Below are 24,347 nucleotides of genomic sequence, written 5' to 3'. Positions count from 1 at the left end.
AAGCATGCCTTACCTATGCTCACTGCATGCACTCTCCTTGCATGTCTTACATCCTACCAAAGCTCCATCATTCCCCCACTCAACCACTACCACTGTACTACTGCTCACACCACAACTCATGTCTCACCCTCACTCAGCTCCCCTCCCACCAACTCAAGAATCATCCCTATGCACCCCCCGCATATTCTATCAGCTATATTATTCAAACATAAAGAATTTCTACAACTTAACATAGTAACCCTCCCACCATACCTATTACCCACAGAGCACAATCATAAAGTTTCCCTAATAAACAAACACATTCAAAAACTGAGAAAACTAATAACCTCATGCATATCAAAACTAGCCCTAAGTGGAGACATCCACCCCATCCCTGGCCCTACCATCTCCAACCCCAATCCTCATAATCAGACTAGAAACCACAACTTCTCCCATATCACAGCCAGTAGAAAGCCAAGTGACTTCCTTCTACTAAGCCTAAATATTAGAAGTATATCCAACAAAGTCCATGAACTCCATGCCACCATAAACTTGTACTCCCCAGATATAGTCATCCTGAAAGAAACCTGGCTAAAACCTCACATTACCAGTGAGCAAATACTCCCTACCGGTTACGGCATACTAAGAGTAGACCGGCTAAACAAGAAAGGAGGCAGTGTAGCTATAATATTTAAACAGCATCTAAACATCCAGATCTTAAAATCATCAGCTCCACAAATAGGCAATGAAGAAATAATATATACCAACCTCAGAATAAACCAAAACAAAACCATCAACATAACTGGATGCTACTTCCCACCTGGCCAAAATATCCCTCCACTAGAAAACCTCCTCAGCTGGTCTTCCCACCATCTCCCCCAAGAAACTATCATTTTAGGTGATTTCAATATTGACTGGCAATCAGGTTCTGGCAACAATCCAACCCATCATATAAACCTTCATGGCTTCACCCAACTAGTCCAGTCGCCAACCAGGATAAATAAAAACTCCAGCAAGCACACTACCCTGGATTGAGTACTAGTCAGTAAGAGACCCCAGTCATATATAACAGGCTGCTTATCAGATAGCCTCAGTGATCACTCCCCAACATTCCTACTAAAAAAATACCTATACCAAGCTAAACCTGTCATCTACCATCAAATATGTAAAAAACTAAACTTTAACCCACTCACATTCATCTCATCCCTCAAAGAATGTAACTGGCATCCCCTAAAGTACCTCAGTCTTGATGACACAGTTGAATTTTTTAATACTACCTTCCTGAGCATCCTTAATTACCATGCCCCCATAAGACTTTCCAGAACGAAAGCACAACCCTCCCCATGGCTACAGAAAACCACTAAGTCAGAAATGAAAAACAGGGGATAAAGCCTGGGAGCACTGTCGCAAAACCAAAACCCCCTCAACAAGAGAGACATTCCTAGAACTATGCAACAGAGTTAAAAAGCTAATAAAACAGGACAAATTCCAATACTACCAGTCTGCCCTAGACTCCTCCCAACACAGCCCCAAACAAATCTGGTCCTCCATAAACTCCATCCTCCACCCAGGTAAAGTCAGTACCCCTCCTCCTAACATCCCTCACTCCTCCAAAAATATTGCTATCACTAGCTAAACAACACAACCCCCCTCTCCTCCAACCCACACCTTCAACTAGTAATCTCTACACTGCCTTCCCTTTTTTTCCTATACCGAGCTCCAACATAAAAAAACTCTTAACTAAACTTAAGCCCACCAAATTAGCAGCAGACAACCTCCCAAGTGAATACCTACAAATCGCAGCTGATGCTCTGGCCTACCTAGTATCCATCTTGATTAACTGATCTCTGTCAGAAAGTTACGTTCCCACACTGTGGAAAGTATCACATATAATTCCCCTCCACAAAGGCGGCCCCTCCACAGAACTAACCAATTACCACTGCATAGCTATTCTCTCTCCAAAATACTAGAGAGATGCATACATTCTCAGGTCTCAGACTACCTCCTTACTAACAACCTCCTTTTCCAATACTCAGCATGGTTTCCGACCAAACCATAGCAGCACCACTGCCTTACTCTCCTTTACTAACACTATCCTTCAGCATAAAAACAATGGCTATCTCTCCTCTGCTACTTTCCTAGACCTATCTAAAGCATTTGACATGGTCCCATACAAACAACTCATCTCTGTCCTCAATAACCTATCCTTCTCTCAATCAGTCACCAACTGGTTTCAGAGTTACCTGTCTGACTGCCAACAATCCGTTGTATGGCAGAATGACATATCTCAAATCCAAAAAAACGATTGTGTCAGCGCGCATGGGTGAAAGTCCATAAAATATTAATTGAATAGATTCCACAAGTGCTGGCACCCTAGCTCAATTGTAGGGCTTTTTCAAGTGTATAAACAATGTTACTATTCAGTCAGCCATCTTTAAATAACTTAATTTGTTTTTAAAACAGGAATACATTTGAAAAAGGTCTTTGAAAGTAACAACTATAGCCGTACAATTATTTCAGACAAGGGAACAAGTAGGTGTGGTAGGTGTGGGTACTGTAAGTACATCTTGGATGAAGTACCCATCACCTTAAAAAATTATGGTAATAGTAGGATTTATTTAAAGAAGGGTAATTGTTATACTAAAGATATTGTGTACTTAGCTCTGTGTAGAGACTGTCCAAGTTTTTACGTAGGGAAATCAGAGAGGGCATTGAATAAACGAATTTATGAACATTTGTACAATATCAAAAAATGAAATATTAATAATGCATTAAGTAAGCATTTACAAATTGAGCCTAAACATACAGGCTTTCATTTTGGTATTCTTGAACAAGTACCTATTGATCCTAAAGGTGGAGACTGGGAGAATTGGCTATGCTGTAGGGAGACCTATTGGCAAATAAGATTGAACGCCACCCACCCCCCAGGACTAAACGAACACATTTCTGTTAAGCCTTACCTAATTAAAAAAGCAGAAGATCTACAAAAATAAATACTGAGAGATTTAGTAACACTACAAGTGGATTGTACTTAATATGTGTTTCTGTTGATTTTCTGAACAATTCAAAACCACATTAAGCCCACGGTACTTCTAGTTGTAATTTTTATTGTGCATTATTTTTTCAAAATTTTGTTTGGATATTCATTTAGTTGCTGAACTTTGTTTGCTGTTTGTGACAATGTGGGATTGTTTTTGTTTTTTTAACTTGATAGTTTTAAATGTGTGTTTTCACTTTAAATTAAGTCAGAACGGCTCCTTTTCGCAACCTTTTTTAAATGAAGTTATTTAAAGATTGCTGACTGAATAGTAACATTGTTTTTACACGAAATAAAATAAATCACCAACCAAGAAATAATGTGAACCACGGCAGAGACAGCCAACCCCGAGATATCTTCAAGACAAAGTCTTTAATAGACGTAACAGTGGCGAAAAAACTGGCAGACAAAATTAAAACAAGCGCTTTCGCCTGGCTGATACCAGGCTGTATCAAGATGTATGTATGAGGAACCCTAACCCAACTAACAAACCCAGCAAGTAGAATAACAGGAAATCCAAATGGTTAATGTTAAATATTTTTTTTTTTTTTTTCTCTCAGGTTGCCTAACTTGTATATAGTGTACATATGGTGTATGTTTTATTTCTAAATAACTTATCAAAATCTCATGAAGGTTGTTATCACTAGATGAATTGTTATATGTTCATTTATGCCTTCTTGTTATGTATACTCTTTTAATTGTCTTGCTATTCATATAATTAATAAAAAATTTTTTGAGAAAAAAGGAAATCCAAATGGTGCAGAAACAATCACCCAACTCCACGGCAGTATAGTCACAAAAAGTTTATTCCAAACATCAAGTGCTAAAAGAAGGATTGAGCGCTTTCGTCTCCACCCTGGAGACCTCTTCAGAATCAATTTAAACAAAAAAAGTTGCGATTTTATATACATGCTGATACTTATAATTTGACCATTATTCAATTAAGAATAATTACAATTGGCCACCGCCCAAATAGTTAGACTATTACAATTGTTAACCGTAAAAATGTTAATAATGCACTTTACAGACACTCTATAGTATGTTCCAATGCTAATTTTAAATTCTGGGCCTTGGGAATAGTTGAGTCTCCTGATAGAGGGGGAGACTGGGCAACTAAATTGTTATACAGAGAAATGATATGGCAGCTCAGATTAGACGCCTGCAATGGTAAAGGGATGAATGACTGTATATCTGTCACACCAGCATTAAAATTATTGGCATCTGACCCTAAGAAACATACGCATTTTGTATAATATTAACTATTAATGTATTATTTTATATGTTATTTTGAGTAATACATTTATTTGGGTGTGTTTCTGATCTATTGTAATTGGTCTGTTTAATTTTTTGGTACCATCATGTCATTACGTTTAACCCCAAGGAATAATATTTATTTATTTATATATTTATTCATTTTTACAAAATAATAATAATATATATAGACACTAAACATTTTATACAAAACAACAAAAATACATATATATATATATATATATATATATATATATATATATATATATATATATAGACATTTCTATATTTGTTACATATTACTCTATGAATATATAATTTACTACTATTTTAAAATGTACATATATTATATTTTTTTTTTTAATTTTTATAAAATTTACTAGCTATTAAGTGTATATTCAACAAGTTAGACATAACTATTTAATTACACTTGATTGTATTTATATTTTATGTGTGTATATATATTTTATGTGTACAAATACTGACATATATACACACACATATATATATATATATATATATATATATATATATATATATATATACATTTTTTTATAAACAGATAGATTTTCATACATAGACATATATATATATATATATATATATATATATATTATATTATATTTTTTAGATACTTTTTATATATATTTTTTCTCTTTATATATTATATTTTTTAGATACTTTTTATATATATTTTTTCTCTTTTCAATACCTTTATACTCATACATATATTTTTATATACTCACAGATCACATTTCTTACCATTTTAAACATTTTTAAATATTTACACATCCTTTACTTAATCAGTGGCACTTTATAGATGGATGGTATTTTTTGTATTTTTTGTATCTTTTTATACATTTATAGCCTTAAAAAGTAAGAAGAGAGGAAAAAGAATAAAACAATAGTTATGTGTGGTTTTTACTTTTGGTACACAAATGGATTTCATAATTTGTATTAGCCCCTATGGGGTTAACAATTGTAATAGTCTAACTATTTGGGCTGTGGCCAATTGTAATTATTCTTAATTGAATAATGGTCAAATTATAAGTATCAGCATGTATATAAAATCGCGACTTTTTTTGTTTAAATTGATTCTGAAGAGGTCTCCAGGGTGGAGACGAAAGCACTCAATCCTTCTTTTAGCGCTTGATGTTTGGAATAAACTTTTTGTGACTATACTGCCGTGGAGTTGGGTGATTGTTTCTGCACCATTTGGATTTCCTGTTATTCTACTTGCTGGGTTTGTTAGTTCGTAGTCCTTCAATGGTTTTTAGGAACCCTAACCCATTTATGGAATTCAATGGTCATCTGACCTACATCTAATTGATTAATTAGAGCAAATCAAAGTAAATTAAATTAATATAAATACAATTAAATAGGTTGCATATTTATATAGTATTTATAATATAATATATAGAAACTCAACGTATTAACTGAATCTCAATGGTTTTAATCAAGTATAGGTATTGTTTTTAAGGTTGCATATATATTCATTTATTAATTCTTTCATATATTAATTCTTTTGTTATACGCCACTGTTACGTCTATTAAAGACTTTGTGTTGAAGATATCTCGGGGTTGGCTGTCTCTGCTGTGGTTAACATTGTTTTTACACTTGAAAAAGCCCTACAATTGAGCTAGGGTGGAAGTGCTTGTGGAATCTATTCAATAAATATTATATGGACTTTCACCCTTGTGCGCTGACACAATCGTTTTTTTTTTGGATTTGTGGTCTTGGCTTTACGATCTTTTTCCACCTCTTGTTATTTTAGAATGACATATCTTCTCAACTGCCTGTCTCTATAGAGGTTCCCCAAGTATCCATCCTTGGACCCCTACTCTTCTCTGTTTTCACCAATAATCTAGCCTCTGCCACCAAACATGGCACACTCATACAATATGCATTTATCATCTGCTCAGCCCTGTCCCTACCCAAATTGCAAAAAGTCACACAGGAAGCCTTTTCCTCTGTTGAAACTTTGTTATCCGATACCCAATTAATACTCAACCCAAGCAAAACTAAACTACTCATCTCCCAACCCACCAAACATACTCAAAACAACTCTCACTTTAACATCACAGCAAAAGACAACACCACTATATACCCAACTGAACACACCAAATTGCTAGGAGTGGAAATAGACAATAAACTAAAATTTGACATTCACATATCCATGACCATAAAAAACGTCCACAAAAAACTCGGAGCATTATACAGAAATAAGCAACTTCTCACCAAAGCAGCAAAGATTTCAATAGCAAATTCCCACCTTATCTCCACCCTACTTTATGCCTCTCTAGTATATACCAACCTAAGGCAATGAGATCTAAACAAGCTAGAGACCTGCTACAACAAAATCGCCAAATTCGCCACAGGGGCATCCTACCGTAGTCACCACTGTCTCTCACTTGCTGAACTGGGCTGGCTTGAAGTCCCTCACCTCCTTCAATGGTATCAACTATCCCTCGCCCACAAACTAGTAAATCATCCACTAAATGTCCCATCCCTCCAGAATCTACTCCAACCCTATTGCACCACCAGACCACTAAGATCCAGCAACAAAAATCACTTGCAGATCACTAAAGCCAATAACTCTGCTGGTGAAGCACTATTCTCTTGCGCCATAGCCAAATTATGGAACTCCCTCCCACCCACAATTACCTCCGTACCATCATGCACCCACTTCAAAACTTTACTAAAAGCGCACCTAAAAGCATGCTGGCTATGCCCTTGCAACTCCCACTCTAATATCACCCACCCCATCCAACCACTACCTTTCTTTCCACCCCACTAACTACCTTGATTATAGCAAGCTCAGATGCTCATAAGCCTAGTACTTATTATACAGCAGGAACTTCTTATTGTAACATTTGTTAATGTCTGTTATGTACTTCACAGATAAAGATTCTAGTTGTCTACTGATGTACTATGTTCTTCATCGGTAAATATGTTTGTAATTAATTGCTATGTTAAATTGTTAATCGCTATGTAATCCAATGTAACCACTGTCTCTTTATTTTAACTGTGGGGCTTTTCTCCCCAGGCCTCCCCTAAAAATGGACCTACATCCAGTCAGACATTCCTGGTCAACAAATGTAAATAAATAAAAATAAATAAAAATAATGTGTGTGTTATTCTGGTTGCTGATATCTGCTTAACTGTTAATAAGGCAGAAGTAGCAAAACCTCATCTAGCATTAATGGGAACATTCTGTAAAAGGCAAGAGAAAGCACTCAGATTAGCATATGGCTTTTTTTCTTCATTAATCTCAGTGATGCTGTCTACATTACTGTGATGGTGAGTTTAGTTTAGTTTGTCTTTTGCTGTTTACTCTACTCAGCTTGCTAAGTACAGGTGGCATCAGGGCCTTGTACCCTCTCAAGAATTACTGTACTGTTTGTATTTTTGCTTTCTTCTGCCTACTGACTGTGCTTCACCTTTCATGTGTCTATTAGTTATTCTCAATGTGTTATTTTTGTGTGCATGCACAGCCTTTTGCTTGGACAGCCTGATCATCATCAGACCCACTCTTGGCCAATGAGCTCATTAATACCATAGCAGGCAAAATCTAACTGATAGTAGACATTCCTTCAGGCTACAATTAATGTTTTTTTCCTCTGGACTTTCTTTGCAGGGACTCAACAAGACCGCAGGGAGGTAGCATTGAATAAGCTGGCTGTAGAGGATGTTCTTCACATCCACAGTGGCATTACCTCTGAGTGGTCCTGCTCTCCCCCAGAATGAGCAGTGGTCTCTACAGTGTCGACCAGAGAGATTTTATCACCATGTGTACCTCCTAATGTATTCAAACTCTCCCTCCAAAGGAGAGGAGAGAGGGCCACACTTCATCACTCCCTCTTATTCTGTTTGGCTTCTTTGGTGCTGAAACTGATAATTAAACACCATTCACCTGGGTTGCAACAAGGGCTCTGTCTCTCTGCACCATGGAACCAGGCTCTGATAGATTTATTTTTGTGGCATTTCTGATGACTAAATTGTTTTTTATCTATGTCTACTCAGTTTTAATCTACAAATGACATAATCTATCCTTCTTTAATTATTTAGCCTTTGTCATACTCATTATCTGATGGTACTGAGCCCTGGCTAACAGAGATTTTGTGTCCTTGGGGCAGTAATCCACTAATTCAAGTTTAAGAGGCTTAGGTAGTCTATACAGAAGCTGAATGGGCCATCTGGTGGAGAACAGGGTTTGATGCATATATTTTCCATTGACAGTGTGCTTCTGTATGAATGTAAAAAAAGGAAAACTGTCAACATTCATATTATCTCTATCTCATGATATTTGAAAGTCAGCATGAAGATTATACTTGTATAGATGTTGTCAACAATCAGTAATCAAAGTACATTTTTGACAATTTTTGTTTTCTAGCAAAGGCGCAATCCTTTCAATGACTCTTCTTTATTGGATGATGGCTTCAGTTTGGAGTCAGCAATTGAGTTAGAGAAAAATGAGACAGCACCTATACACCGAAATGCACCTCCCAAGGGTAACTATCAGTCCTTGTTCTCTAATAACAAGCCTTCATTGCCACCTACTTTATTTAGGCACTACTTTGTGTATCACTGTTGTGTATAGTAAGGATTATTTGGGTCTGTATTCTGTTATGTATAGGTTTAAATCAACACACAAGTGTCTTTTATGTCTTAACCTTAATACAACCCAAGAAGTATGCTCTGTTTTGTCTAATAATCATATTTGTTAGCATAAATACAACTAATTAAGAATTCATGATATTAAGGACTTCAATCACTACAGTGAGGGGAATTCCAAAAACACGGGTTTGTGGGAATGCCTTCCCTGTGAAGAATGAAGGCAGCAGAAGTTATAAAGTGGGTAAAGGGGTCATAGAAGTAAGTGGTACACTGCAATTATATTTTGTGGATTCCGGTGGCATTGATGCTATGGAATAATAATTCTTTTTATTAACTGGTTCTCATAATTGTTTCATTTTGTGACTGTTGGCTTGTTTGAAGATGGCATTTGTCCTGCAGAGTTTCATTTGACATGGAGCAACACATTTAATCATTTAAATATGTTGCATGAAATGTTTCTGATGCATTTTTAAATGGTGCAATGCTTCAGAGTTTTAATAAAAGGTGTTCCACCTACAGGATGAATGTGTTCTTGTGCATCTGACTAACATCTGGACACCACAAAATTTGCTTAGCAATGAATGATGACATTACATGGCATATGTGTTGGGTTGAAATGACAGCACAACTGAAGTTTAGTAGATGTTAAAAGGCAGTGTGACATGATTTCAGTCCATTAGCACAAACAGCCACTGTATTTGTTATCCTGGCTATGGTGCCATGCAGATTACTACATTAGCAGGATTCTACTTTACAGCTGTACAGCTTAAATTTTTGAAATGAATAAGAAAATATTTTATGCTGGTTATATTTTTGTTGTTGATTTGTGTGTGGTGTATATAATAGAGTTTATGCTAATGAATCATTTTTGAATTATCCAGGGTTTCTCCTACTAATGACAGATTTGATGCTGGGTGTAACACACATGGTACCACAGTCAGATGGGCAAATAGAGTGCATATAATCACTCTTTTTAAAAGTTGTGCCCTGATAATTAAAATTGATATTAAGTTGTATGGGAATACTACAACCATTTAGACCATATTATGCCTGAACATGAGATAGAGTAGTATAACCCTTACATAAAATTAACTTACTTCCTCTGTGGTGTGCATAATTATTTGCTGTGAAAAAAATAATCAAGAGTATTTTTGCTTGAGTTCTGTTTTGTGCAGTTCATCTAAATGAATTTCCCAGAGGCAAAGATACTTCTCGTTGTTAAGAAATATGTTTCATAACCTTCCTTTGTTTATACAAACAGTTAATATAATTTATATTAATAGACTGTATGCCAATATATATTATTTTATAGTTATCCATATTCATCGTGGAAACAGATGCATTCATTATTCAAAACCCTTACCTACATAATACAATTTCCAACAGTAACTATTTTTTGTACAATAAATAAAGCCCCACTTATGGCTTGTCTTGTCTTAGAGGAGGAGAAAACAGAACAAGGTGGTGTATGTAGAAGAGAACAGGGATAAAGGGGAATATTTGTTTAGCCACTGCTTAGTCATATAGGATTACAAACAGGCGGCTCTCTTCAGGTCCATTTTGATGATAAACTTCTGGGAGATATTGTTTAATGGCTATATTTTTAAATCCCAACAACATAAATTGTCCAACCAACCAGTTAAGTTATGGTGATGTAGAGTTTTATGAAAAAAAAAAACGTTTAAGATATGAAATTGGATGAAATTAGGGGGATGAGGGGGGGGGGGATTAGGAATAGCCGCTTTCCCCAGTGAAGGTAGTGTTTTTTTAGTACTTTTTGAGAGAACACCAAAGTATGGGTGGGAGTTTATGGGCAGTTACAATTGTGCGCCATAATATAAAAAAACAGAGCGTACATAACAGGTATGAAGTAACGAGAGCTTTTGTTAATTTATTTGTAATTTTGTAGGGGGGTAGTAGGTTAGTCAACATCAGTTGAGTGTCAGTTGAAAGTGAAGGAGGGGAATTATCAATGTTTTTTTTATGGCTAGTTTTTTTTGATCCTATTTTTGGATTTTCTGTAATAAGGATTTTTGAAAATAGACAGTTTCCTTTAATTAAATGGGTAAAGTAATTTGTGTAATGAATGTTTTATTGTTTTATTATTACTTTATATTGTTAAAATTAGTTAGGTTTTTAGCTGTATATCAGGGACTGTATTATTGATTTGTGAAATACAATTTCTATTTTTTTCTACAATGTATCACTTTGCATTATCAGAATATGCCCAAATACAAGGAAATCATATAAAATTAAATCATTTTGATAGCAGACTTTATATTTCAGCATCATTTAGAAAGAAAATTGGTTCTTGGAAGTGAAAATGTGCAGCTCAAGGCCGATGCATTTTGGGAACTGTCAGATATCTTGTTAAGAAGACGATTTTTAAATCAGTTAATTCAAATTTTATTGAAGTATGGAGAAGATTTTTAAATCAGTTAACTCAAATTTTATTGAAGAACGGAGTGAAAGAACACAGTTATATCATTCTATATTACTCATAATGTAGCAGGTAGTAACACTTAACTTGTTTTTTTTTTTTTGTATTTCAAAGCAACTTTCTAATTCTTGCAAACAGTTGTCTAAGTTTAAAATCATTACTCCATTTCCCATTATTTTTTGTTTTAAAGCACTTATATCTGGTTACTTTGCTGTAGAGGCAAGATTTTAACCAAAATTACTGTACAACCAGTGTTATCAGTATATATTTCTTGCCTTCATACCTCTCTGTGGCAGCTTGATACACGGATTATGTTTTTCCTACTAACATATCAAATAACACAGCTAGGACTTTAATTGTAGCATGCTCAAGATAGATGCCAGCATTCAGGCACATATCTAAATCGTATATTATATATTATTATTAGTAGTAGTAGTGTTATTATTATTTTTCAATGTGTGTGTAGCACAAAATTAGTCATTCTGTTTTTGTAGAGTTTATACTGTCCTTGTAGTGCTTTACATTTATCCATAAAAGCTTTCTCTTGAAATGTGTGCAGTCATAAGACCTGCTGAATTTCATACTGTTGTTCCACATTGTTTTGTTCTAACTTAACTCAACATGGTTCCTTTTGAACAGCCTTATTGAAGGAGTGCTAAATGTGGTCTAACTTAGGTGCCAAACGTTGCAGTTGTTCGGTCTCCTGTCTGAGCACTGATAATTTGTCCATAAAACCCACTCATGGTAGTCCTGTATTTGTGGAGAATTAGATTACTCATCTAGTTCAGATTGTTTGAATTATCCACCAGATATTATTAGCACGGCACCTTAAAAAGGTCACTTGATTCATTAAATGTTAGTTGAACTTCCAGTGGCACAGTTTTGGAGTTATCCATCACTATATTGATAATACTTTATTGCTTTGAGCCCAGAAATTGATTTATATTCTTCTTAGGTTCATTCAAGGAAATCTGTTTTATCATATGCTTAGAATCAGCCATATTATGTTTATTGCTCTCCTTAATGGTAATTTCTGGCAGCTGTCCATTCACAGATTTTAATAGTTTCCCAAAGTTTCCAGCCGTAGCATCCACCCTGCCTTTGACTTGCTTACATGTCTTATGAAGGTGGAATCCATTTAAAGCTTAACACTGTATTATGAACAACATTTCTCTACAATTACTTCTAGATAAATAGAGATACAGAATAACATATCACCAGGGAGCCAACCAAATTACCACCAGGAGTATGTGGAAGAAATACTGAAGTCTAAACTTTAGATTGCCAGAGTTACTGCAAACTGCTTATCTTTATCAACTCTTCTTATGCACATATACAACATTTGAACATCACAACATCATAGTCCTTGATGGTCCTTGATCTGGTAAAAACATTCTTAATGCAGATTTGGTAATCCACATCCTGGGGTGTAGACACTTTAATGTTTGCCAGCATATTCTTAATGCCAGATCTATTATTAATGGCACAGGGTTATTTTTATGTAAAGGTGGTTCATGTAATATTAGCAATGTGGTATATATTATAACGTGACTGTGGCAAAGCCTATGTGGCAGAAACCAAAAGACAGTTTTAATATTGTTTTGAGAGGGAATTGCAGAAATATTAATAACAAAGCCTGTTTGCTGGAAATTTCATCATGTCAGAATTCTAATTATAGTATAATTAGATGGTTGGTGTAATATTTTCCATCACCAACCCTGACAGACTGGAATGCAATGACGAGTCTGTTTTAAGATATAAAGAACACTTTTAAAATTTTTATTTGAATGTTTTGCACCCTAATTGACTTAGCAAGGACCTTAACTGGAAATATGTGACAGTGTGACTGTTTAATTATTTGTTAACTGATCTGTTTTTATTGCCTGTTCTGTGATTGTCATAATTACAGCTTATATATACATGCATTTTTGTTTTCTGATCATGTTGTAGGATGCATTCAGCCAAAGTACTTGGAGGTTTTAATTGTTCTGAATATACTAGTTTTGTTGGCTGTTTTATAGTCAATTCTTTATTTATTTTAATCATTAATATAATGTAGGCTTATTTAATGACTTAAAACTACTGGTATTATTTACAAATATTATGTAATGTTTGTCAATAAAAAATAGTAGGTTATATCTTTCACTGAGGGCAGGTTTATCTTACATTGCCATTTTATATAATGTATAGTGATAAGATTTAAGTGCAAGTGAAATATTCTAAAAGACAGCTCCATGTTCATTTATATGTAACATAACTTTAAATAACTAATGAACTAAACTCATCATTGTCATCATCATCACCCCCCCTTTTTCCCGGCTTCTACATGGAGTCAGGGTGCCGCATCAGCTGTCACTATCTTTCAATTCAGCTCATTTCCATGCCACTCTCTTACTGTCTTCAACAATCATGACTGTCTGTCTTGAGTCTGCTTTCATACAATCTGCCCATCCATCTCTTTAGTCCTGTCTTTCTCAAGTCTTCTTCACCAGATTGCCTTCTGCTTTCCTGCACATGTGCTCAAGATGCCTTAATCTGTTCACTTTGATCTTCTCTACAGTTGTATCTACCTGGGTTTCTGCTCTGATATCCTCATTTCTTCATTTGTTCCACAATGTGCATCCTACCACCCATCTAAGGCGCTACATTTCCATCACCTTTAGCTTCCTCATCTGCTGTGCCTTCTGTGCCAAGACTTCTTTGAAGAAGTCTTATAACTGACAAAAGTGCTCATCGCAATTGCCTTCAATACATATCTGAACAAGGATTCTTCTTTGCTTTGAAGTTTTCTTTTAAACTGGAGTTCATGAAGCTTATACTCTTCATTTAAGTTGAACATCTGTCTGGTCATTATCTTTCTTCTGAATTGCTACCATTGGCCATATCCTACCCCCCACTTTTATGTTTATGATGGTGGACTACCACATTGCAGATGACTATCTGCTGTTTATATGTGTATATCTATGAAGTAGATAAATATCTATTTATATGGACACATATCCTACCCCCCACTTTTATGTTTATCATGGTGGTCTACCACATTCCAGATGACTATGTGCTGTTTATATGTGTATAGCTATGAAGTAAATAATTATCTATTTATATGGACACATATCCTACCCCCCACTTTTATGTTTATGATGGTGGACTACCACATTCCAGATGACTGTCTGCTGTTTATATGTGTATATCTATGAAGTAGATAAATATCTATTTATATGGACACATATCTTACCCCCCACTTTTATGTTTATCGTGGTGGACTACCACATTCCAGATGACTGTCTGCTGTTTATATGTGTATATCTATGAAGTAGATAAATATCTATTTATAGGGACACATATCCTACCCCCCACTTTTATGTTTATCGTGGTGGACTACCACATTCCAGATGACTGTCTGCTGTTTATATGTGTATATCTATGAAGTAGATAAATATCTATTTATATGGACGCACATACATAGGCCTTTTTTCATTACTTTCATTTTGCTGATTTTGTTAAAGCAGTAGTTTGTAGCCAATGAACTTGCAGCTTTGATTCTTCCCTATAGAACCAACGGTCCTCATTCTAGGTTATGGGATAGTGTTTTACTGGTACTTATCTATATTTTTTATTTTATTGTTATTTGTTTACTTACTTGATAGACAAGTAAGTTAGCAGGCTGATCAAGCCTTGGTATTTTTATGTATTAACCTGGCCCAAATTAGTTAAGTATGCATTTATTGAGCAAAGTAACTAAGGAGACTGTGGCAGGCCTGTAGGCAGCACCATGATTATTTATTTACTTAATTTTATTTGCATTTTGGTTTCCAAGGATTCTGTCCAACTGAGCTAATTGGTCAGCACTATGAAGAGAATCTCTGGTTCAAAGAAATGGTAAAGTCAAACAGAGGAATATCCAATAGTGGCTCATTACGATGTCTCTGAAGTGAACACAGTGCTGTCAGAACTCTCTATGCTAGTGTCCTACTTACCAGCCCATGTACTGTGGCAGCATGGACACCTCCTAAACACACACTCACACACACACACACACACACACACACACACACACACACACACACACACACACACACAGAGTCAGGATCGCTTACATACCTTCTGTACTGCGACCACCCAGTTGAAATAAATGGCTCAATACCTTCTTTCCTCCAAGAAAAAAATAATTTGGTAGAGCAAAGTTAAGCTGGAGCCATGGCCATATGTGGGGAAAGCATGTGGCTAATTAGCATTATCCACTCTCCTAGACTGCTGCAGTAATACATACCTTCAACAGTGAGGTCTGTCTCCATGATATAGCTACTCATAGGGGTGCATAATAAGATATTTGTCTCGGAATCAGAAAGGCTTTCTGCAGTGCAAAAACCTTTGGGAATAAGGCTACCACTACTCTGTAAACCTTCATGAAACTCAGTTCAGATTAGGCTGTCTTAAATCACTTCAAAATGTATCAGCTTTCACTATGTTATTTGCAGCCATAATAACTAGTTTTGCAGCCTTTTGATACATTTCTGCCTGCATTAGAATTTGTATTCTGGGACTTTGAGTTCACTAAGCTTAATTACCATTTAATTTTTGATCCTAGTTTACAAGAGTCTTAAAAAGCAGGCTAGTTCTATTTGATATTTAAGAATATAAAATGCTTTATTTTACTTTCGTAAGTACCTTTTCTGTAATTGTGAGAGATACAATTACATAAAGAAGCTAGAATGTACGCTGTCTCCCTAACAAGCCAGTACATCTGGCACTGAGAAGGTTGTCAAAACAATCACTACACCTCAAACACCATCTACAACTACACAACACACACCCACATATGCAGAGGTCCTCAACAAAAACGAACCCAAACAAAGGAGATCTCAGAGGCAAAAACACATGAGAACTTCACAACCCTCCACACCACATACCATGGATAGTCCACACACCAGTGTCTTGGAGCCACTAAGGCCTAACCATAAACCCAATAACTTAGTCAAAGGAGACTCCATTGTGAGACATGCAGATGTGCCTCTCACCAGGCTTGATAAGGAGAAAGTCACGGTTAATTGTTTGTCAGGTGCCAGAATCCACCATATCACACACGCACTCAAGTCAGTCAGCAGCAGGTACTATTATGACTTGTCATATTCCATGTTGATGTGAACAACTTGAGGCATACCTCCCTGGACTATATGAAGAGACACATGATTGATCTCGCTGAATATCTGTCCCAGGCAGGTATGTCCTTAGCCTTAAACAGCATTCTACCTTCACCCAGAATGATGCCTCAATACAAACAGAAAATGATCAACTTTAACAATTTGCTTAGTTTCTGGTCTCATCCCAGGGGGATTCAGTACCTGACAGCCTGGGAAGATATGATCGACAGACCACGATGCTTTGCTAGAGATGGCCTGCATCTGCCTCACTTGGGCTTCAGACTTCTGGCAAAGGCCCTTGCCTCCCCCATAGTGCCTTTTTAGGAAAAGTCATGAGGTCAATACTACCAACATAAAAATTTCAACAAAACACAAATTAAACGTTATGCTGCTAAACGCTAGGAGTCTAAACATGAAAATGCACACATTGCAAGAATTGTTAACCCGGGAAGATGCTGACATTTGTGCAGTCACAGAAACCTGGTTCAGAGCTGCAGTGAGTAACCCAGCCTTATCTGATTACTCATCCTGTCACACATTCAGACCCCAAACTGTGGGCAGCAAAGCCAAAGGAGGCAGAGTGTCAATATATATTAAAGACACACACACCTCCAGGCTGGTCAAACAGTATGACGCATGGAGACACTCCAGGTGCAGTTAACCGATGACAAGACCCCTATTCAAATTATAGCTAACTACAGGCCCTCAAATTTGACTCAAGATGCCCAGTCCACCTGTCTGGACCTCTTCAAGTCTATCAAGATTCAACCCTTTACCCTGATCCTGGGTGACTTTAGTTACCCAACCATAGATTGGAAAAACTACTCATGCCACAACACAATTGCCCAGAGATTTCTCGATTTTATCAATGCAAATGCCTTGGAACAGCTAGTCGATACCTCCACAAGAGGTGATAATGTCTTGGACTTGGTATTAACCAACATGAGTAACCACTGCAGCACCCCTACAGTATCATCCTTCCTGGTAAGATCTGACCATAAAGTAGTCACTTTCGAAGTCACCATCTCCCCTGACCCCCCTCTAGTGAGGGTCAAACATAAAAACTTCTCCACTGCTGATTACAACTTCCTGAGGGATGGTATAAACAGCTTCACAGCCCCCTCCCCCACTGTAGGAACTGGCACCAATATCCAAAGCTACACCAAAGTACTATATGAGCATTTGTATAGATGCATTGAATCAGGAATGCCCGACAGGGCAAAATCATCCTCCACAAGGAAGATTAAACCTGTCTGATGGACATCTGCAGTAAATAAACTATGTAACAAAAGAAAAAAATACTGTCCAGAACCAAGAGGGAGCAGGTGCCCAATTAGAAACAATATCTCCTTATCCTGAACAAGCAAATAAGAGTATTAGTGAAATCCTCTAAAGCCAACTTCGAGTCCAAATTGGCCACATCTACTAGAGACAATCATAAGGCCTTCTTCACATATGTCTGAAATCTCAAAGGAAGCACCCAGATCTGCTTAGAACTGGTGGTCAAGGACACCACTTACACAAATGCTGTAGATGTAGCCATTCTACTGGTTGACAGATTCAGTGAAAATGTCTCCTCTCCGTCCACCCCATCAGTAAACTAGGACATTCCCAGTACCTGCCCCCCACCCCTTATCTGTAGGGAACAGGTCATCACTGCCTTCTCAAAGGCAAAAAATACAGCCTGCATGGGACCAGATAACATCCTTGGCTGCATCCTGCATGAACTCAGGCATGAACTTGCAGCCTATTCAACCAAAGCCTGAGTACTGGCTTTGTCCCAGCAGAGTGGAGGACAGCCACTGTCATCCCTTTACACAAAGGTGGAGCATCCACCGACCATGGAAATTATAGATCCATTATCCTAACTAGCCTGCTCTGCAAGGCCATGGAATGGATTATCATTCACCTCATTAACAGGGACATTGGCAACCTCCAAACACTCAACCCCACACAGTTTGGCTTTGTCAAGGGGAGGTCATGTCTGTTAAATCTGGTTGACTTCTTTGAGACAGTCACCAAAGCCTTGGATGAGGGGAAGATGGTGCACACCACCCTTACCTTTACCTGGCCAAAGCCTTCAACACTATTCCTCACTTGGGCATAGTAGATAAACTCTCTCAACTAGGCATCAATCCATATGTTACCAGATGGGTAGCAAACTGGCTCACTGATAGTACCCACCTAATCAAAATAGGGGAAGCCACCTCAAGCATTCAAACCGTAACGAACGGCGTACCCCAGGGATCGGTCTTGGGGCTTCTGTTATTCGGGATATACTTCTCTGAGGTACAGGCCAAAACCAATGGACTATGGCTGACCAAGTTTGCAGATGACTGCAAGCTGGGCACAGTCATCAATTCCCCAAGTGATGTGGACGTCCTCCAAGAGGGTCTTACCCAAACAAATGACTGGTGCCAGAAACATGGCCTCAAGTTGAATGCCAAAAAATGCATCATTATCCCCTTTGGGGAGAATGACATCCCCATGTATTATCACATTAATAACAATGTCCTAAGTATGCAATCAGTAGTGAGGGATTTGGGCACCCAGGCTGATAGGAACCTGACTTTTGACCACCATGTTGCTTCCGTTGTACGGAAAGCTTTCTACATAGCCCACCTCATAAGTAAGGGTATCTCATCCAGGGATAAAGAAGTCATAACATCCCTGTGTTCTTCCCTTATAAGGCCAATTATTGAGTACAGTGCCCCCTTCGGCATGTACCTCACAAAGCACATGCAGCAGCTGGAAAGACCACAGAGGTTCCTCACCAGGAGAATCCAGGGCCTCAAACATCTACCATACACAGGTAGGCTAAAAGCCCTATCCCTCTACTCAGTTTCATACAAACTCCTCAGGGGTGACCTCTGGCAAGTAAAGCAATCTCAGACTCCCCCTTGATGGGACTGCTACATATCCGCAAGTCAAGCTCCACTCAAGCAACCCGTATACGCGACCTCAACCTGGTCTGTGATATCAATAGGACTTGTTGATGGGACAGATTGGTGTCCCAGAGACTTCCCCATCTGTGGAATAGACTCCCGGTCCACATCAAGCAGAGTACCTCATTATCCCATTTTATGCGCAACCTGGATAACTGGTTGGGAAACAGAAAATACGCCCCTGGGATTCCACCTGGACAGGGGCTTTGGATGCTGACTTGTCTAAACATGGGCTAAACTCTTGGCTAGACTTATAATAGCCTAGTAACCACCTCTGATCCTATGATCCTATGAATTGGTACTTGCTAGTGTGGGTTGGAAAAATGTTCACATTTCTGCCTACGTAACCATTGCTGGATTCCAGATGCTTTTAGGATGTCTTATTCGTTAGATCTTAGCGTTCAGAAAGTGCTTCTTCTTCTTTAAATGCTTTGGCCTGTACATTTTATTACCATCAGCACTAAGGTATCCATTTTAAATGTTCATTTGACTTGTGCTTCACAGCACCCCCTGAAGACTAACTTATTTTAACTTTCAGGTATGAATAGTTGGGGTATACTTTAGAATTCCAAATTTTAGAATTTGTTTATTTAAATGCATTATCTGATAATGGCTAGTTATGGTTTATTGGTCAGCATTGTAAATGTTAATATTCTTTTGTTAGCAGGATTAATTTGTTACTATTATGTTGGGTAGTCCTTTTTTTGAAAAATGCACATTTATTAAAACTTTGTAAAAAGTAATGTTGTAACAGTATAACATTTCATCATGTCACATCAATCAACTTCTGCTATCTGTATAATCACTGAATATTTATGACAATTATGTAATAATAATAATAATAATAATAATAATAATAATAATGGGTGCTTATATACCCAAGTACAAAAGCATTAACACCTGCTATCCCATATTTGTTATTGAGATATTGTCATTAACATTAAAATCTAAGCAGGAGATGACATCTGTAATATTTATCTGCTTTTCTTGCATTAGAAGAAACAAAAAATGAATATGAAACACAAAACGCATTCATCCAATTCTTGTTCCACATATGAAGTTTAATCCTTTATTAGCAGGAATGAAAGCTCCATCTACCCCATTAACCCCAACTTGAATACTCTGTTTGAATGTATACTTTTAACTTTCTTATCAGGGTTAGCCAGGTTGCCATCTACACCCATATGACCAAGTTACCATCAACACAAGCCCCATACTTATGTTAAAGTTACACTGCAACCATGGCCTACTTCTGATATCAACCCTTACAGTAGCCTATTTTATTGACTAAGACCCTTTACGCAGCCCAGCCTGATGTTTGCACTTTAAGTAACTTAACTATTTTCACTGTTTACTGTACACATATGTACTATTTGCACGTATGTACAATTTAAATTACCTGTGGCACTCACATCCATTCCTTGCTATCATTCCCCCTTCTTATTTACCTACTCACCTCCACTCCTTGGTCCCCCTCTCTCTACAGTTCAGACAGTGCATGCATCTCTTTAGAAACTTCTGGTTCTGCCCCCCCATAACTCATTCCTAATCCTCCCATAGTCTTTTTATTAATTGCTTAACCTCTCCAACAGCAAGCGTTTTCCTTGTTTTCCCTGATGTTCTTCGTGTTTCACTGTTGCAGTCATTACATTTAGGTAATCTGCTGGCAGGTTGCCCTCAGTCAGCCTAATTAACAAAGTCTTGGGTCCTGCGTCAGTTGCTGTCCCTTCTTCCATGATGTCAGGTCATCAGGGGTATAAAACATGCAGCCAACGCCATTACATCAGTCTTTCTTGCTGCGCGGTGCCCGAAACAGAAGCAGTTCGCAAGTGCTGGTCGGCCGACTCCTGAAATTTTCGTTTTCAAGTTTCAGAACCGAAGTCTTCAACTAAAAGCTAAGTATCCCATTGGGGAAACTTTTCCTTGCTCCTTACCGATGTCAGTAAAAGCTAATAATTGCATTACTTGTGGGAAGCAAATACCTCATAAGGATTTTCATTTGTACTGTATTCCTTGACTAGACCCTGACCACAACGTGCCTTGCTGTCGGTTTTATGCTAAATTTAATCAACGCACGATAAAACGTTGGTATATTTTTGCTTCTAAATATTTTGGCTCAAGATTTAATTGTCCAGAAATGTCGTCGGTTAGCAATCCAACTACCGGAATACCTAAAAAACGTAAAGAAAAAGACAGAGACAGACCATCGAGGTCCAAAACCGATGACGACGCTTCTCATAAGCCAGTCACCAGTTCGCCGGTACTCAGTGAGGTGCTTTCGCAGCCCCTGATACCCGCTACTTCTGATTCACAGGCCTCTACTGAGACCCATTTGGAGTCCAGTATGCCGCGAGATACTTCAATTATGGAACCCGCGGATGTATGTACCTTAGATGGGTCCGGAGCTGCTGTGCAGGCATTGGCTTCTGAGGGTGTTTTCAGGCCTACAGATTTGTATATTAGACTGACGCCATCTTCAAATCTAAGGCCAAAATATAAATCTATGTCTAAAAAACCGATGCCTGGGCCACATGTGCAGTCCCCTATGCCTAAAAAACAAATGATCAAAATGGCTGAAGATTTAATTACTCTTATCAGGGGTAGCCAACCCCCTCCTTCTAAGAGGCCTAGGCAAGACATTGATTATGAATCTTCTGAACAGGATTCTATTTCTTCTGACTCTTGTAATGAACAGGATTTGTCTATTCCTACTTATGAGGACTCTGATGCAGAGGATTCCATCCCTTCTGCCTCTCCCCCTGAAGATGTTTCTTTTGGGGAAACTTTGCATGCCTTAAGGGAACATTTCCACTGGGAAAGTCAGGATTTCTCTGAATCTAAAAAGAGACTCAGGGATTTTCTTCTGCTTCCTCAGCATAGGCCTTTGGCAATACCTCCTGTTCTAGACATTGTTGATGATGTTTTTTCAGAATCTAGTATGACTCCTGATTCTCTGCCTCCGGGCTCCTTGTAAGGCAGACAGATACTACAGGGTTCCTGACTCCCACAAATTCCTTTTCAAAAATCCTATTGCTGATCCTGAAACCATTTCTCAGGGTCCAAAGGCCTTAAGACCTCTACTGCCAAAAATCCTACCCCTTCTGATAGAGCTTCCAAGGAGCTGGATAGATGGGATAAGAAAGTTTACACGTCTGCAACCTTGGCAATCAGGGATTTAAACTGTCAATTTCATATGCTGAAATATCAATAGCATATCATGGGACTACTTAAACAGAAAATTATGTTAATCTCTGACTGTGTGGAAAATAAAGAATTGTAGGATTTATTGCATTCAGCTGAACAAGTTGGAAAACATACTTTGCAATGTGGTTTTGATTCCTTGGCGGCCTCTTCCAGGGCTGCTGTAACTGGATCTGTGCTAAGAAGGCATGCTTGGCTCAAAGAGCAAACTCTGCCTGACCATGTTAAAGCAAAATTGTTGGATGCTCCTTTACAACAGGACCGTCTCTTTGGTAATAAGGCCGAAGAAGTGTTAAAAAAGATGGAAGATAAAGCTAAATCTATGCAAACTGTGAAAGATTTCTTACAAGTGCAACCTCCAAGATTTAGTAGGCACTGGCCTACTAAGAACTGGTCCTTTCTAATCCCCTCAAGAGCCGCTCAGGTCAAATCAAGACATTCCAAAGGCTCCAGGTTTCAGTCACAAGGAACTTTTAGAACAAAACAATGGGGTGCCTCCACTTCCAAAACTGGAAGCAACAAGGCATCTCCCTATGGTAAACAGTCTCAATGACTTCCCTGTACAATCACCAAGCACTTACCTTTTAACCGCCCCTTTGGGGGAACCTAGCACTTCATGCACGAAACTGGCAACTTATTACCCAGGACAAATGGGTTTTAAATATAGTATCCCAGGGATACAGATTTCACTTCCACATGTTGCCAAGTCCAAACAGATGGCCAGATCTGCCCCAAAATCAGTGGGCAGAGGCCCAGAAACAAGTGCTTTCCCTCATGAACATGGGGGCTATTCAACCAGTACCAGAGGAAAAGGGACAAGGTTTCTATTCCAAACTTTTCCTGGTACCCAGAAAATACAAATCATGGTGTCCAATTCTGGACTTATCCATTCTAAACACATTTCTGGACATTCCAAAATTCAAGATGCTGACTCTTCAACAGTTACTACCTATGCTAGGCAAAGATGCCTGGTTGGTAACTCTAGACTTAAAAGAGGCTTACCTGCATATCCCAATCAGGAAATCTTGCAGAAGATACCTCCGCTTCAAAGCAGGCTACTCGCATTACCAGTTCTCTGCACTGCCCTTTGGCTTATCTACTGCGCCCAGGGTCTTCACAAAGTGCCTGGCACCAGTAATTGCATTTTTCAGGCAAAGAAATATTTAAATATATCCATACATGGACGATTGTCTAATTCAGGCAGAAAACAAGGACATTCTTCTAAAGCATCTGGCGTTTGTAAAAAGGGTTCTAACTTGTCTAGGGTACACCATAAACGAAAAGAAATCACAACTGGTACCCTCTCAAAAAATTACGTTCCTGGGTGCAAGCTTGAATACAACTGCCCAGATGACTTACCTTATGCCAGAAAAGCAAATTCAGTTGATGACTTACTTCAAACAGGTGGCCACAAAGACCCTTCTATCTGCAAGACAAATTCTGCAAGCCTTGGGGTTCATGGCCTCCTGTATTCTTCTAATTCCATATGCAAGACTGCATATGAGGAAACTTCAGTGGTACTTAAAAAGTTTATGGAGTCAACATTGTCACAGCCTGGAAACAATGATTCCTATTATACCTTGCCTGCAACTAGAGTTCCTGTGGTGGGTAGAGGCCTGCCACCAAAACAGGGGACTGCCATTCACTCCACCCCCTGCCACCCAAACCCTAACAACAGATGCATCAGACTATGCTTGGGGGGCTCATTTGGCAGGGAAGTGCATTCAGGGCAAAT

At 38.0% G+C, this 24,347-nt stretch overlaps 1 protein-coding gene across 10 annotated transcripts in view; it reads left to right on the top strand.

Moving 5' to 3' along the window:
- The window catches only part of SYTL2 (synaptotagmin like 2), a 1,607,062-nt gene that overhangs the window by 1,144,061 nt on the left and 438,654 nt on the right, over window positions 1–24,347 (top strand). For all 10 annotated transcript variants that reach the window (XM_044071181.1, XM_044071180.1, XM_044071175.1 and 7 more), the window contains one exon: window positions 8,662–8,779. In XM_044071181.1, coding sequence (XP_043927116.1) covers window positions 8,662–8,779 — 118 coding nt within the window. The remainder of the gene's footprint in view (window positions 1–8,661; window positions 8,780–24,347) is intronic.

Source organism: Protopterus annectens, chromosome 5.part0, assembly GCF_019279795.1.
Source record: "Protopterus annectens isolate FY-2018-M chromosome 5.part0, PAN1.0, whole genome shotgun sequence".
Taxonomy (NCBI): domain Eukaryota; kingdom Metazoa; phylum Chordata; order Ceratodontiformes; family Protopteridae; genus Protopterus; species Protopterus annectens.
Note: the sequence above shows the minus strand (reverse complement) of the source record. Positions and strands in the feature narration are given on the sequence as shown.